Consider the following 14,765-nt stretch of genomic DNA (forward strand, 5'->3'; position numbering starts at 1 on the left):
GTCCCCTCCAGCTATACCATTCTGTGATTCTACAGTAGATTTCAATTTCTGAAGAGCTGTCACACAAAAGAGGAAACGGGCTCGCCCACCTGGCTCGAAAGGGGAGAGCCAGCACGAGTGAGGTAGGGCTATGACAGGGAGGTAGTTTCTACCTCAGTCAGAAAGAAAAACGTAGTCAGTGTACCTAGCGGCAGAAAAGGCAGCTCGGGAAGGTAGTGAGCTCCCTGTAGCTTGTGGAATTTAGGTAGATGCTGGGGTCCAACCCCAGCAGGTCCAGGGGTCCCCAAAGGTGTGGATGGAGTCGGCGAAGAAGGAATGACACGGAGACAGTGTTCAGTTGATCAGCAGCCTAGCCAGGATCTCCAGCCAGGATCTCCAGCCAAGTTCTGGTCTGGATCTCCAGAGAGGTTCTGCTTCGGAGCTCCAGCCAGGTTCTGTAGCCATGTTCCCTCGCTAGGTTCTCCAGCCAGGTTCTGTCTGAGATCTCCAGCCAGGTTCGGTCACCAGGTTCTAGTCAGGTTCTCTTGCCATATTTCTGCAGTCAGGTTCAGTCCAGGATCTTTTGCCATGTTCTCTCCAGCGAAGTTCTTCTGTCTGTAGGTTCTATGTAGGTTCTGTCTTCTTGGCTCTCTTCTAAGTTCTGTGTTCTAAGTTCTGTCTCTCTCTGTCTTGTTACATCTGTATTTATACCAGTTGATTCAATCCTATCAATCTCTATTACAAAGGTTAGGGCGTTTCTTATCTCCATTCCAGGGAGTAAAGATTATGTAGCTTAAGCATGATTGTTCATAGTTAAAGTGATTAATTACCCGCCTGGCACTTAGTTGAGGGGTTTTATTCCCTCCCTAACTTCAGGGGAAAATCCCTACCTGGGGATTCAACCTTTCTCGGAGAGGTGACCTTGGTTAAAACACAGCGCCAAGAAGGTGAGCAAACATATTAAGAACCGTATGCCATATGTGCCAGGTCCCTTGAAACAGCAAGGATGGACCGGCTCTCAGCAGGTAGAGATTGTTAGAAGCGGGAGGCTTGACCATGTACCCTTTGAGATGCGTTCCAGCATGGAGATTTTATGATTTCAAAGCTTGGTTCTATTTTCATTAATGCTAAGAGGCACTCAGCTAGGGTTGGGTGTCATCAAACCCTGCTGATAACCATTAATGAAATGATCTTGTCGGTTCAGTGCCTCTTGCCCTCTAAGAGTTCCCACACATCCACATTCTCCAAACTGAATTTGGTCCCTCCAGCAGTGTTGGCATTTACCTCTGTTCCAGCAAACAAACCTTTTCATCCTAGAAAGAACTAATTAATAATAGTCTTGCCCGGGCCTGGGGTAGGGAGAAGATAGAGCCAGCGTGGGGAACCATGTAAAAAAACTCAAGAGAATAAACCATAGAAACACTTCTAGCATCTATACTCCAGTGACAGCGAATGCTAATTGCAAATCATTCTTATCTATTCATTACTGCAAGTCCCCTAGGGAGACCTAGTAGCAACAGCTGTGTGGGACTGGGCTAAGTTAGTGCACACAAGAGGAAAGAATCAGGATTTCCTTTAAAATCACAACCATTTTGGCTTTTCATTAATTCAGATCAGGTAGCCCCAAAAGAATGTAACTGGTTGAGAGTGAATTGCATCGCTGTTAAGTTGTATTCATAATGTACAAGGAACAGCAAGATTTGGCAATTATTTACTTGAGATGATCAATAAGGGCGTTCAGTCAGTCTTGGGAAGGTGGGGTCAGAAAAACCCCTATTTCAGTGTTTCACTCTCACTTCCAAGGTGAGCAAGTCCAAAATAAAAAAAATCCGCTTGGATGTACCTCTTAAAGGCTTCTATTGAGAAATTTAGCTCAGGGCATCCTTGGCTTTTGAAACAATTTAAATAATCTTTTCTAGTTCCCTTCAATAGAGTGTATATTTACACAATAAAAAGGTATCAATCTCAATTTAGGGTATTTTCCTGATGGTGAAAGATATTTAGTTTGGCAAGATTCCAGAACCTTCTCTTTGGTGACTTTCCCAGAGAGGAGTAGCAAAGCTATCTACCTAGATCAGAAATCTCCCACAAATATTGCAAATACACATGCTCACATTTGTACTGAACTTAGCATTTTAGATCATACTTTCACATAGATTACCTATTCTGATGTCAAACACTCTGCCATCAGGTAGCATGAATCCCATTTCACAGATGATGTAACTGAGGCTCAGAGAGGTAAAAACCACTCATTCCGAGTCACTGGGGCAGTTACACCTGCTAAACAACATAGAAAACGAATTCACGGTACCTCTCTGCTTCCTGGTCTGCACTCTGCTGCTTGCTCTCAAAGGTGTTGAAGCTGCTCATGTCCACGTAGCCGTCATTTTCGTTTGCTGTAGACAGCGCTCTGCTCTGATCTTCAAACAGCTTTGTAAATGTCCCAGCCCTTGCAGGCCTCCGGGGTGGAATCTGGATATTCTCATAGTCCGAGTTCATAGCTGGAATGTTCTCATAGTCCGAAGTGTCGGCGTTGGGAAATGAGATAGACCGGGGCTTGGTCAGGGGCAGGGGCAGGAAGGGGGGCCGGGAGCGGTCTTCGAAGGACTCCACTCGGGATACCGTCCTGCTGAAGGGGATGCCTTTCCTCTTGCCATCCCTGTAGAAGATGAGGGAGGAGGGTGATTCGGAAGCCCTGAGCTTGCCAGTCCGGGTCTTAAGCTGAGGGGAGTTGCTGAGGCTCCTGCGGTCAATTTCCAGGAGCCGGGACGGCCCGTGGTAGCTGGATTCCGAAGAAGACCTGGAAGAAGACACATTGACCTCCACGTGTACTTTGTTCTCAGTCTTCTTCTTAAACGTCAGCGCCAGAAACCGCTTAAAGGATGACTTCTTCTTCTTGCTGTGCTTGTCTGGGGGCTCGCTCTCAATCAGGAGTGAGGGAGAGCTCTTTGTGATGGGCTTCTTGGTGATGCAGGCCAGGTCAAAAGGTGGTGGGATATCGACCATGGAGGATGGCGTTGACGTGCCACTGGACGGAAGGTGGTTCCTCTGGGAGAAACTCCCAGAGGAGCCAATCACACAGGGCAGAGAGAGGTTGTCATCCTTCCTTTTGATTCGATGGTCGGCTAAGCCAGACGCCTCTGGCTCCCGGTACATGGAGACCGGGATCTCTCGGCCCTCCACGGAGAATGAACGAGGGTACAGAGTGAAGGCTCTGGGCTTTGCTGGTAAGGCCCTGCTGACTTCTAGTGGCTGCCCCTCCAATGACAGAACCATCTTTCTTGCCTCCTCGGTGGCACCCCCAATGCCAATGGCTGACGACGAGACAGCTTCTGGTCCAGCTTCTTCGGGAACGGTTTCTGGGACATAGCCAGGCACTTTCCCAGAGTGGGGCCTGGCCCTTGAGATGACGTTCTTTCTGTCGATGGGCATCAGGCCGCCCTCAGCATCAGTGATCAGTCCTTCTTTTGAGCCAGAACCACTTAGGGCATCTGATGCAGCCTGTGTCTCGGGTTTTTCTCCATCCCCAGGGTCGGTTCCGCACACCAAGTCGACTCCCAGCTCATAGGGGTTGGTGAGCGCATCGTCTGTGGCATCCTCATCCTCTGGCAAGACCAGCACGTTAGGGACAGAGAAGCCCTCCCCAGTGCCATCTTGCAGGGAGCCATGCTGGCCACGCAACGTTCCAGCCACGGTGTCCTGGTCTGCACATTCCCCTGACTTTGACTCCTGCTCTGACTCTAAGCCTTTCGCTGACTCAGAAAAAGAAGAGTAGCTTTCACCACAGAAAGAGGTGCTCTCTGTAGGAAAGAACTCATAGGGACTCCCTGAGAGTGAAGTCACAAAGTCGTCCATACAGTCATTCTCGAAAGGAATGATCTGGCAGCTCTCCTCAGCAGGTTCATCCTGCACGGAGTCCTCACTTTTTGCAACGTCTTCTCTCGCCTCTTGGATGACTGCTGCCATTTCTTCTTGGTCAGTTTTCTCCTCTTGGTCAGGTGGTTCATTCTGGTCATCCCGGTTGCCCCCGCCTGTGGCATCTTCACACTCCTCCTCGGAGATGTCAGGGTTGTCTGTGGCTATCTCCGCCTCCTGGATGCCCGTGGCCAATCCCTCATTCTCCAGAGGTTCCTCACTGGTATCTTCAGCACCCTCCTCAGTGGGCCTGTCAGATTCCCCATACTCATCTGGCACCCCTGGTTCTGTCTTGGCACAGCCTTCCTCACCATCCTCCTCTGCCTCCCTGGGTGTCCCGAGAGGCCCAGGCTCCTTGCCAGGTGATTCTGGACCCTCTAAATCAACTTGAGTCAGAATGATATCGCTCGAAAAGACTGCCTCTCCATCCCATGGGCCCCTATCCTCCAGGTTGTACATGTTGTGTTCCTCCACCAGTTTCTCTTCCTCCTCATTTGTGAGCTTCTGCTCCTCTTCCTCTGGGTCTTGGGCGCAGTCATCAGCCCTCACCTTCTCAGGAATGGGGGCTACTCCTTCATCAGTCTCTCCACCCAGTGCCATTTCGGCTGGGGCTGCCACTTCTTCAGCAGCTCCTGTCCCCTCCTCCTCACCTTCCTCCTGGGGTTCCTCTTCCCCAGTGGCATCCGGAGGCACCGTGACTGCGTTCTCCACAGAGTCCCCATCCCTGGGTTCATCCTCTGTCGGTGGAGCCCTGGGGACCACGATGTAATCCTCATCGGCCTCGGCCTCAGAGCACTCCAGGTTGGACTGCTGCTCTTCATAAAGCCCCTTATCTACGCAGAGCAGCTTCCCATTGCTGCATTTGTTCAAGCTGTTGATCATGTACACACTGGCCCTCCACTCATTGGGGGTGTCCAGCCTTGGTTTAGGGGCGATGGGGGGTTTTGGCCCCCTCGACATGGAGTTGGGACTGTGAAGACTGTCAGGCCTGGGTGACGAAGGGAACTTGGGTGCAGTCACTGGTGTGAGGGGACTGGCATTCTTTGGCTTGGGAGCAACTGGTGGTTTTGGTGAATCTAAAGGATGAAAATAGAGAAAAGAAGGAGACAAAAAGTACACTTATTATTTTTGAGAGAACACTGAAGATGGTTTCCCAACCGCCCATGTGAACCCAATCTACTATGTTTTGGCTTAGGTTTATGCCTCTATATTATCTTTAAAATCCATTGACCTTCCACTAAAAATTCATTCTGAAAACAAGGTGACTAGACATTTCTTCTATATAAAGTCCAGCTAACAAAACCCGATCGAATGGCATCTTGTACCCCTCAAATAAAGGTGTGCAGATCACTGTGCTCATTCATTCAACAACCATTTATGAAACACTTTTTTTGTGTGCCAGGTACCCAGGAGACAATATTGAACTTGACAGTCACCATCCCTGCTGCCCTGATAGAGCTTACATTTATTCTACAATTAACTCATTGGATACCTGTATCTATTCCATAGCACTATATACAGTAGGGTCTTCTAGGGTCAAGAAGAGAAGGACACCGCCCAGCTGGCATGGCTCAGTGGTTGAGCATCGACCTATGAACCAGGAAATCACGGTTCAATTCCTGATCAGGGCGCATGCCCAGGTTGTGGGCTCGATCCCCAGTAGGTGGTGTGCAGGAGGCAGCCAATCAATGATTCTCTCTCCTCATTGATGTTTCTCTCTCTCTCTCTCTCTCTCTCTCTCTCTCTCTCTCTCTCTCTCTCCCTTCCTCTCTGAAATCAATAAAAATGTATTTTTTAAAAAAAGAAGAAGAGAAGGACACCTCTGCTGACTACTCAGAGTTGAGTTAGGGAGAGAAGACTAACAGAACAATTGGAGGACAGAGCTGTACACTCTTGGAATATTATAACTGAATAGCCATTATCTCATTCCCTCAAGAATGACACGCCAAAGGCTTGTGACAGTGATATATGATTCTCTTGAGAGTCACCTCTGAATTCTACATGCTTAGAATGGTGTCCAGCTAGGTGGCCTGCATACAAATTTTACAGCATCCAAATTTCATGGGCGAAATGATATGGCATTTGACAACATGGATGTTTGCAAAAGGCCTCTTCCCTTGTGGATGGTGAGGATCTATTAACCACAGCAGAATAAAAGATGTGGTACAAACTGTACATGCAGCAGGAGTTTGAGAAGCAAGAGTTACTATGGTTGGGGAAGACCTCTTGGAGAAGGAGAAATTTCAGCTAAGTTTTGTAGGCTGGAAGGGACCTGGACAAGTATAGCGTCAAGGGAGTAGTCACCCACTTCCAAGTTCAGCATCTCTCCTACCACAAGCCAGCCCACACCTCCATGCCTCTTACTGAACCTCTGAGCCGCTGGGCACACTTCAGTCAAAGTGAGGAACGCAGATTTCCAGGAATACAAGTCCATCAAAATCCATCAAATCAAAAGCATTGCCTAGTTCCCCACTGCCCATGGATTAGGATGTGTAAGTCTCGCTTCAGCCCAGTCTCACCTCCCAGTTCCATCCCCACTAAGGCTTGGGTTTGACACAGTGCAGCTTCAGAATGACAGCCTGGCTTGTGACAGAAAGAAGGTGGAGCAGAGAGCCTGGAGGGCTATACCCATTCTGCAAATGAGGGGATTCTCTTCTTCTCCCCAACATGTGACTCCCAGGTAATCCTTGAAGCATCGAACCCCAATCGAATCTAATCCAGGGCTGTCTGACAGAAATATAATGTAAGCCACATTTATATTCACATATATAATTTTTCATTCTCTTATAGCCACATTAAAAAGTAAAAAAGAAACAGGTGAGATTAATTTTTGCAATACAGTTTTTTGAACTCAATATATCAACAATATTATTTTGAATACCATCATGTAATCAGTGGATCATGTTTGGATTAACATGTAATCAATATACAAAATTTATTAATGAAATAACTGACAATCTTTTTCGAACTAAGTGTATTTTACACATACATCATGTCACAATTCAGACTAGCCACATTTCCAAGTGCTCAGTAGCCACATGGGGCCAGTGGCTATGGTCTTGGTCAGCACAGCTCTAACTTGAGACATATCCATGGGACTGTACTATTGTCACCTCAATTTCAAGATACATGTATTAAACTGGCAGGACTATATTAAATTCAGCTGAGGCCCCCAAGGAAAGAAAAAAGGCCTGGAGTCACCATAATACAGGCTACAAAGCCCATGCATTCTGTTCCTAAAAGGGTTTCATTTCAGAGCCTCTTTACTTGTACTTGAACATACATCTAATGAACTTGGCTGTCTGGTTTCCCAATGCACAGATATTTAGAAGGGGTATGGGAGAAAGTTAGAGCAGGAACACTGAAGACTATAAGATGTAGTAGCTGACAGCAGAAAAGAGAGAAAAGAGGCACAGCTGTCAAAGTACCCAGTGCTAATGTACCCACAACATCAGTCTCTTAACTGATAACTACATTCATTTGCATCAATGCCCAGGCTTTCCACTGTCATCCAGATAACAACCCAGAATCTTCAAGATGTAATATGTGACTTCCCAACTCCTTGTTTACATAAGCAATCAAGTATATCCTCATTTAGAAAAGTGTATGTCCACATTAGGAAAAACAGTAACAGCAGCCCAAATTTGGAGCTTAAACAGCTAAGCTCAATGTAGAGTTGCAGAGTAAGCCTTTGGAGCCTGGCTGATCTGGTTTCAAAATTTGGCTTTGCCACTTATAAGCTATGAAGTTAAGCCTCAATTCCCTCATCTGAAAAATGGGTACAACAGTAGCACCTACACTCAAAGGGGTGTTGTGAAGATTAAAAGATACATATTAAAAGGGCTTAGTAGCAGACATTCACATAGGGGGACTCAATAAATAGTAGCTACTATTGTTCTAATGAAGTCAGTCTTTGCCTACCCCATAACTTCCCCTGGTATAAGTCTTGCTCTATACTTCTGTAGAGTGTTATGTAATACTAGCTCCATACTCTTAACATCAAGTGTTAGGCATTGGCATGAAATTATTCTTTAGGGGCAGGGACTCTCATTTCTCATCCTTAACAGGTGGTATTTCACATGAGCGCCATGAGACCTGACAGAGAGACAGAAAGGCCTTGAAAAATGACCAAAACCTTGGCTGCATCACCCCCACCCCCACCCCATCCTTCATCCAATCAAGCTATTGATCTGTGGGTGCCGTCTCCTCAGAAAAGGTTACAGTGGGCGTCTGAGGCGTGATGCTGCAAGAAAATGCCTTCCCCATCTAGCCCCTACGAATGACAAGAATGCAGTGTCTATACCCTGCTTCCAGTTCTGAGATCAAAGAATGCCAGAACCAGAAAAGCCTTATCTGATCCCTCACTGAAAGATGAGGAAACTGAGGCACAGAGAGGGCAGGTGACTGGCATGGAGTTACTCAGCAAATCTGGAGCAGGACTCAGTTGGAATGTGGGTGTCCTGCTGCGGTCACTTGAACTTCTGCCTCAACCCTTTTGCCACTGAGCATTTCTTCTACAGGGCTCCCAGCTTCTAGTGAGGTAGAGAAAAGAAAAAAAGCAGGGAAATTGAGGCTAAAGAGACCAGGAACAACTAGCCAGGTAATAAATTTACATAAGCCTGAGTCCAGAGCTCAGAAATACTAACTGGCCACAGGGTGGGTGACTTTCAGTTGCTCCCATCCAATTTCCTTTAATCCAATTCCATTAAGTATTTATTGAGCACCTACTATGTGTGGGCACCCATCTAGAATCTCTGAACACATCAATAAACTAAACAAAAACCCTGTCCTTCATGGACCTTATCTTTTAATGGTGGGATATAAGCAAATAAAATGAGAATCTTACATATTTTATGTTAGATGATCATAAAGTCTATGGAAAAAGATTAGGAGTTGAGGGATTTTGCAATTTTAAATAGAGTGACCAGGATAGATCTCACTGAGAAGACATTACAGAAAAGACTTGAAAGAGGTAAGGGAAGCCAGGACTCACCGGACATGTTCAACGAGGCCAGAGTCACTGGAGGGGGGTGAGCAAGAGAAAAAGAGAAGCAGGAGATGAGGTCAGAGGGGCCGTGGTGAGGGTGTCGATTACGCAGGGCCTTGAGGGGAAGGACACGCTCACTCTTGCTAATATGTTGAACTAAATAGAAGCGGTGAGGATGGACAGAGGGAGACAGTGAAGAGGCTCTTGCAATAATCCAGGCAAGAGATGATGGAGCAGGTTAGTAGCAGTGGAAGTGGTCAAAAGGTCAGATTCCAAACAAGAAGGTATTACTGGCAGGATATGCTGACAATCTGGATACTGCGTGTAAGAGAAACAGAAAAGTCAAGGACAACACCAAGGTTTTGAGTCAGAGCAACTGGAAAAATGAAGTTGCTTCCAACTGAGCCGGATAAGTCTGCATGTGCTAGGGAGGGAAAGCAGAATTTTAGTTTGCACATGTTAGATCCGAGTTACCTTTCACACACCATAGTGGGGTCATCAAGCGGGGCCTTGGGTATTCCAGTCTGGGTTCTGGGAGAAGTCTGGCTGGAGGATTCCATCAGAGATGGAAGTCAAGGCATGAACCTGGTGAGATCACCAAGTGAAGGAGTGTGGACTGAGAAAAGAGCGAGACCAAGGAGGGAGAGAGAAGGAGTCGGCAAAGGAGACTGAGGAAGGAACAAAGAAAATGAAGGGAGTGTGAGGGCTTCCAGTTTTGCTCCCTCTCTGCCTCCCTCACAAAAGGGAACCAGAGAGAGCCCCTGCCCTTGGTACAAAGTTATCTGGGTCTCAGGTCCACTCGGCCTGGAGAAGGCTCAGGGAAGAGGTTGCACCAGGGTGCACATTAAAGGGCAGGGAGGATTTCACAATTGAAAAGGAGGTTAAGTATCCCAGGTATGGGGAACAGAGTGTGAAGAGACCCAGAGGCAGTAATATACAAAGACCTTTGGGAGTATGGTAAAAAGTCCAGTTTGGCTGAGCTGGGACATGGTGGGGGTAGGAGAACTATAGGATAAATCAGAGCTGGGGGGTCCCTCTTCTGGTTAAATCTAACTTTCTGACTGCCCAGAACACAGCATGGATGGAGCTGGTGGTCCTCTGCTGTCTCCTGAATCCTTCTGGCTGCTGTATGAATCCTCTCTTCTTGTATCACAGAGTCTGGGAGTTATGACCTCCCCAGCCTGAGTTAGTGCCCCAGACCCCCTGGCAATTTGCTATGCCTGAGGATGACTCGAATACCCTTCAAGCCAAGATGCCAAGAGTTAACTGGGAGTAGGAGAACCTCAGCGACAGGAGCAAGAGATTTTTAACAGCTTCTGGTGATAGAAATCATCCCCAGCCAGCCCTCGGTACCAGTTTATATTTTCTTTCTTTATTTTAATTAAATATCTGTCACTCACATGTTCATGCTTACTGCTCCCTTGTCAGCTACATAGAGGTTCAATTAGAAGGTGTATTGGAAGGAGCATTGGACTGGGAGCTCTGATCTCCACTCCTGGCTCTGCCCTAAATGGGAGGTGTGACCTTGGGCAAGTCCCTTCTCCTCCCTGAGCCTCAGTTTCCCCAGCTGTAAAGTGAGGGGGCTGTGCCAGTCAGTAAGTGCCTTCTGCTCTGGCCAACTGCAGACTATTAAACTCATGGCTCTTCTTATGATGTCCCCTGACACCCATGTCTTTAGTCCCTGAGCCTGTTTTAACTGCAGTTCACTCGACTCCCCCTGGAACTCTCATAACCATATGTTCCAAGAGTAATTATCTTCCAATTTCACCTTCCAATTGCATCTTAAATTAACTTTCATTCCTGGGTGCCTGCTGGAATGTCCATGCCAAGCCAGATGATTTCTTAATTAAGCTGCTATTACGCTGGTCCAGTGATCCACAACAGGGCTTATATGGGAAAACAGCATGGAACGGAGGTGGATGAGCATGGGCCCCCGGCTCAGATAGACCTGGACTTCAGTCCCAGCTCTGCCACATACCAACTGTGTGATCCTGGGCACATTACTTTGCTTCTCTAAGCCTCAGTTTCTTTCTTGGTAACATGGAAGAAATACTCCCTTTTTTCTTAAGGCTTTTGAGAAGTTGAAGGGAAATAACAGACATAAGATGACTAATAAAGTCAACTGGCAAACATTTCCTGTGTACCTACTATGTTAGGCACTAGATAAAAAAGCAGGCTCTCGAGCTGGACAGTCTGTGTTTCAATCCTATCTTGGCTTCCCATTAAGTCAGTCACCATTTAATCCCTGCAGCTCAGTTTTCCCATCTATAAAATGAAGATAGCAATAGTGCTCAGCTCATCAGGTAAATATGGAAACCACACTGACACAAGTAAAACACTTAAAGCAGTACCTGATTCATATTAAGTAAGTACCCAATAAATATTAGGTAGTGTTTATTAGTCACTTATAATGTGACAGATACCACAGGCACCTTACAGGCTTTACTTTTTTGAATCATGAGGACTCAATGACAAAGATCTTTTTATCCCCATTTTTCAGATGAAGAAACTGAGGCACAGAGAGATTAAGTAACCTGCTCAGGGTCACGTAACTAAGTATATGATGGTCCCATGCAGTCTGTGGACCACTATGGTACATGGCACACAGAAATCATTATGTGAGGTTTCTATTGTTGCCATCACAGGGTGGCAACTGCTGAGAATTACTGGGACTACACAGGCCTCTCAGTTGATCTGGGCTCACTTCATCGCCCAGATTCTCAGAGAAGGGAGAGCTCGTCCAAGCCTCAAGCAGGGAAACGTGGGAAAACTGGAACCGCTCTCACCATTGTTTTAAAGCAAGTTTTATTAGGAGTGTAGGAAAAAGCAGCCCGCTCTGTCCAGGCTGTGCCAGAACAGGCGGGAGGAGACCTTCTTCCTCCAAGGAGTGGCTGGCTGGGCACTGGGGCCCTTCTCTGACCTTTTCCAGGCCCACAAAGCAGTACACCTGCTCCTACCCGCCCCCCATCCTGTGACCCCCACTCTCTCCAGGTGTTCGCATGGGCAGGAGCTGGACCCCGGGAGGCCGCGGCCACACTCCCAAGTCCCGAACGCCTCCTTGTTCAGATCAGTCCAGGCAATGTCTCCTGTCTGCATCTCACGGCTAACACAATGACTTTTTTCATTTTAAAGATTTTAAAAAGAAAACACACACACACACACACACACACACACACACACACACACACACACACACACACACCAGCAGCAGCAGCAGGATATACGGTTCTAAGACAGCCAAAATGGTGGCTTCCTGTTTCTTTAGGGATGTCTGTTTTGGAGTATGGCTTCAGACACGGATGTTGGCTGGGGAGAGGGCTGCCTTTTGCTTAATTCTGAGAGAGAGAGAGAGAGAGAGAGAGAGAGAGAGAGAGAGAGAGAGAGAGAGAGAGAGAGAGAGAGAGAGAGAGAGAATCGCTCCTTGGCAGGAGGATGAAGCAAGTTAGCCGGACCGTTCCCTTGCAAACTCTCCTCTTTGGGGGGACTTGCTGCCTTCCCTGTGGACGAGTCAGGAATCCCGGGAGCCAGATTCCCGGCACCGCCCATCTCTGAGGCTCAGTGGCTACATCTGTTAAATGGCCGGAGAGACCACGCATATTTACTGCCAAGTGCAGCTGGACGGCACAGCGTCCCGTCCCCGCACTGGGGAGTCAGATGCGCGGGCAGAGGCTCAAGGGAAGGGAGGGAACTCCGCTCGGAGTGCGGCTCGGCCCCGACCGGGAGTGTCCCCTCGGCCCCACTCGGTCCCGGGGGAGGCACAAAGGCCGGCCGGGCGCTGCCCGGGACGGGGGTGCTATGGGGAGAGGGGAGACGATTGGGGCCTTTTTAGTCCTATCCGGGGAGTAAGCTCCACGTCGGGGTGTGGAGAGAGAGCGGGGTGCGCCGCCAAGTGATGAGGGACCCGGCGCGGGGAGAGCGCGGACGCATCCGGTGCCAGAGGAGCCCCCGAGGAGCCGGCAAGGGTCTGGGGGGGGCCCCGAGGAGCGGGATGAGGGTGTAGGGGTGCCACCAAGCTGCCTCTGCGAAGGGGGCGTCTTTCTCCATCGCCGAGGGCACCCCCATTCGGGGGCCGCCGTGGGAGTGGGCTGCGGGCGTACGCGGCCAGGGTGAGGCCTCGCCGAGACCGAGGGGGCCCCCGTCCCTGAGGCGGGGTGACTCGGACAGGGGCCCCGATGATTCTCGGCCTCCTGGGACCCGCCCATATCTCCACCGAAGCCCAGCAGAGTAGGACGGTCGGGGGATTCTCGGCCGTCGCTCCCGGCGCCCCACGGGCTTCAACTTGGGGCGCCTGGCCCGGGCCCCCTTGCGCGCCCCTCGGGACCCGAGAGGTCGCGCGAAGCCTCCTACCTGCTCTGTTCATCTTCCAGCGCCAGGAGCCCGCGGCCGCCCGTCGGTCCGTCCGTCAGTCGAGCGCGAGTCCGCGCGCCGCCTCACTCCATGGCCTCGCGGCGGGTCCCGCACCCCGTGGCGCCCGCCCCGCCCCCCGGCGCGCGCCGAACTCCCTGAGGGGCGCAGGGCCAGCGGGGGCCGGGGCGCGAGCCTCCAGGGCCGGGCGGGGCCGGGGAGGGGGCGCGAGAGCGGGGCGCGCGCGGCGGCCGCCCGGACAGCACGGGCGTCGCGTCCACTCGGACTCAGCCCGGGCGCGGGGCTGGTGGGGGCGCGGGGCTGGAGCCGCCGGGGCCGGGCGGGGCCGCGCGGGCTGCGCGGGGAGGGGGCGCTCGCGCGCCGCGTGGGGGGCGGCGGCCGGAGCAGCGCGCGGCGCGGCGTCCGCTCGGACTCCCCGCTCCGCGCCCGGCGCGCTCGCTCTGGCCCCCGCGCCTCCGCCGCCGCCGCGCCGCCGCCCTCTCCTAGACGTTTCCTCCCGCTCCCGAAGAGGAAGACTTTTTTTTCCCTTTCTGCTCAGTCAGGGATCGAGAGAGTCGGGGGCAGGCGTCCCCGTGCACATTTAAAGGGACCGTGGCCAGGGGAGCCGCGCGAGGTTCAAGGGATTCGCATGGGGTGGGGGGGAAGCCAGCGAGTTGCTCTTCTGGGGACTTCCTTGTCCTTTTGCCAGGCGGACTGTCCATCTTTATGTTTATTTATTTTCATGGATATTGATTCAGTCCTGCGCCAGACGCTGTGCTGAGTGCCCAACAAGACAGCCCCCAATTTTTGTATCTCGTGGAGCTTAGATGGGAGACAAGGCAGATAAGCAATGAATGTCATTTCAGAGACTGATAACTGCCTTGAGGGAGATAAAACCGGGGCAATGGGGCAGACCCGTGGCTCTCGAAAGTGTGCGGCGAACCAGCACAGGAATTGTTAAAAATGCAAACTCCCGGGACCCTCCCCAGACTCACTGAGTCAGAAATCCCGTATTTAACAAACCCTACGGTCTTTCTGATAAAAGCTGAAGTTTGAGGATCACTGGAGTACAGAAGGGGTGATCCAGGAAGGCCTCCCTGAGGAGGTGATGTTTGAAAGGGAGACCTGGTTGGTGAGGATCCTGTTTGTGTTCACTCTCCGCACTGTGTGACCAGCATCGCCCTGGGACAGTACGGATACCCCCACCAAGCCTCCACCTTGAGCTAGGGTCTCACTGTCCATGCAAACGTAGGTAGATAGTTCTGCTTCCTCCGGCAAGTGCTGGGGTGGGGAGAGGAATGCACGGGAGCTTGTGAGAACTCTGAAATGGCTCCAAAGTGGAGGGGCTTCAGCAAAGGGAAGGCCTTTTGGATAGAGGGGATCGTTTGGGCAAAGATTTAGGGGTGTGGAAAGGCATGGCCTGTTCCAGGAGCCAGAGGTGGTTGACAGGGGGAATAGAGGGTGGTAGTGTCCCAATATGAGGTTCAGAAGGGCCAGGGTGAGAGGGGCTCTGACTGCCATCCTCTCTGTCAGGTGGTCC

At 50.2% G+C, this 14,765-nt stretch overlaps 1 protein-coding gene across 6 annotated transcripts in view; it reads right to left on the reverse strand.

The window, feature by feature from the left end:
* The window catches only part of FGD5 (FYVE, RhoGEF and PH domain containing 5), a 115,905-nt gene extending 102,216 nt beyond the window's left edge, over positions 1–13,689 (reverse strand). The window contains exons 1-2 of one of the 6 annotated variants that reach the window (XM_059663681.1): positions 9,356–9,496; positions 2,291–4,970 (exon numbers count right to left, since the gene is read on the reverse strand). In XM_059663681.1, the coding sequence (XP_059519664.1) occupies positions 2,291–4,970; positions 9,356–9,380 (2,705 nt within the window). In that variant the 5' untranslated portion in view covers positions 9,381–9,496. Of the gene's footprint in view, positions 1–2,290; positions 4,971–6,413; positions 6,566–8,887; positions 9,155–9,355; positions 9,497–13,228 lie in introns of those variants that run through there. The other 5 variants (XM_059663678.1, XM_059663676.1, XM_059663680.1 and 2 more) reach the window with 5 other exon arrangements.
* Positions 13,690–14,765: the final 1,076 nt, after the last annotated feature.

The sequence above is a fragment of the Myotis daubentonii genome, chromosome 14 (assembly GCF_963259705.1).
Source record: "Myotis daubentonii chromosome 14, mMyoDau2.1, whole genome shotgun sequence".
NCBI classification, from domain to species: Eukaryota; Metazoa; Chordata; class Mammalia; order Chiroptera; family Vespertilionidae; genus Myotis; species Myotis daubentonii.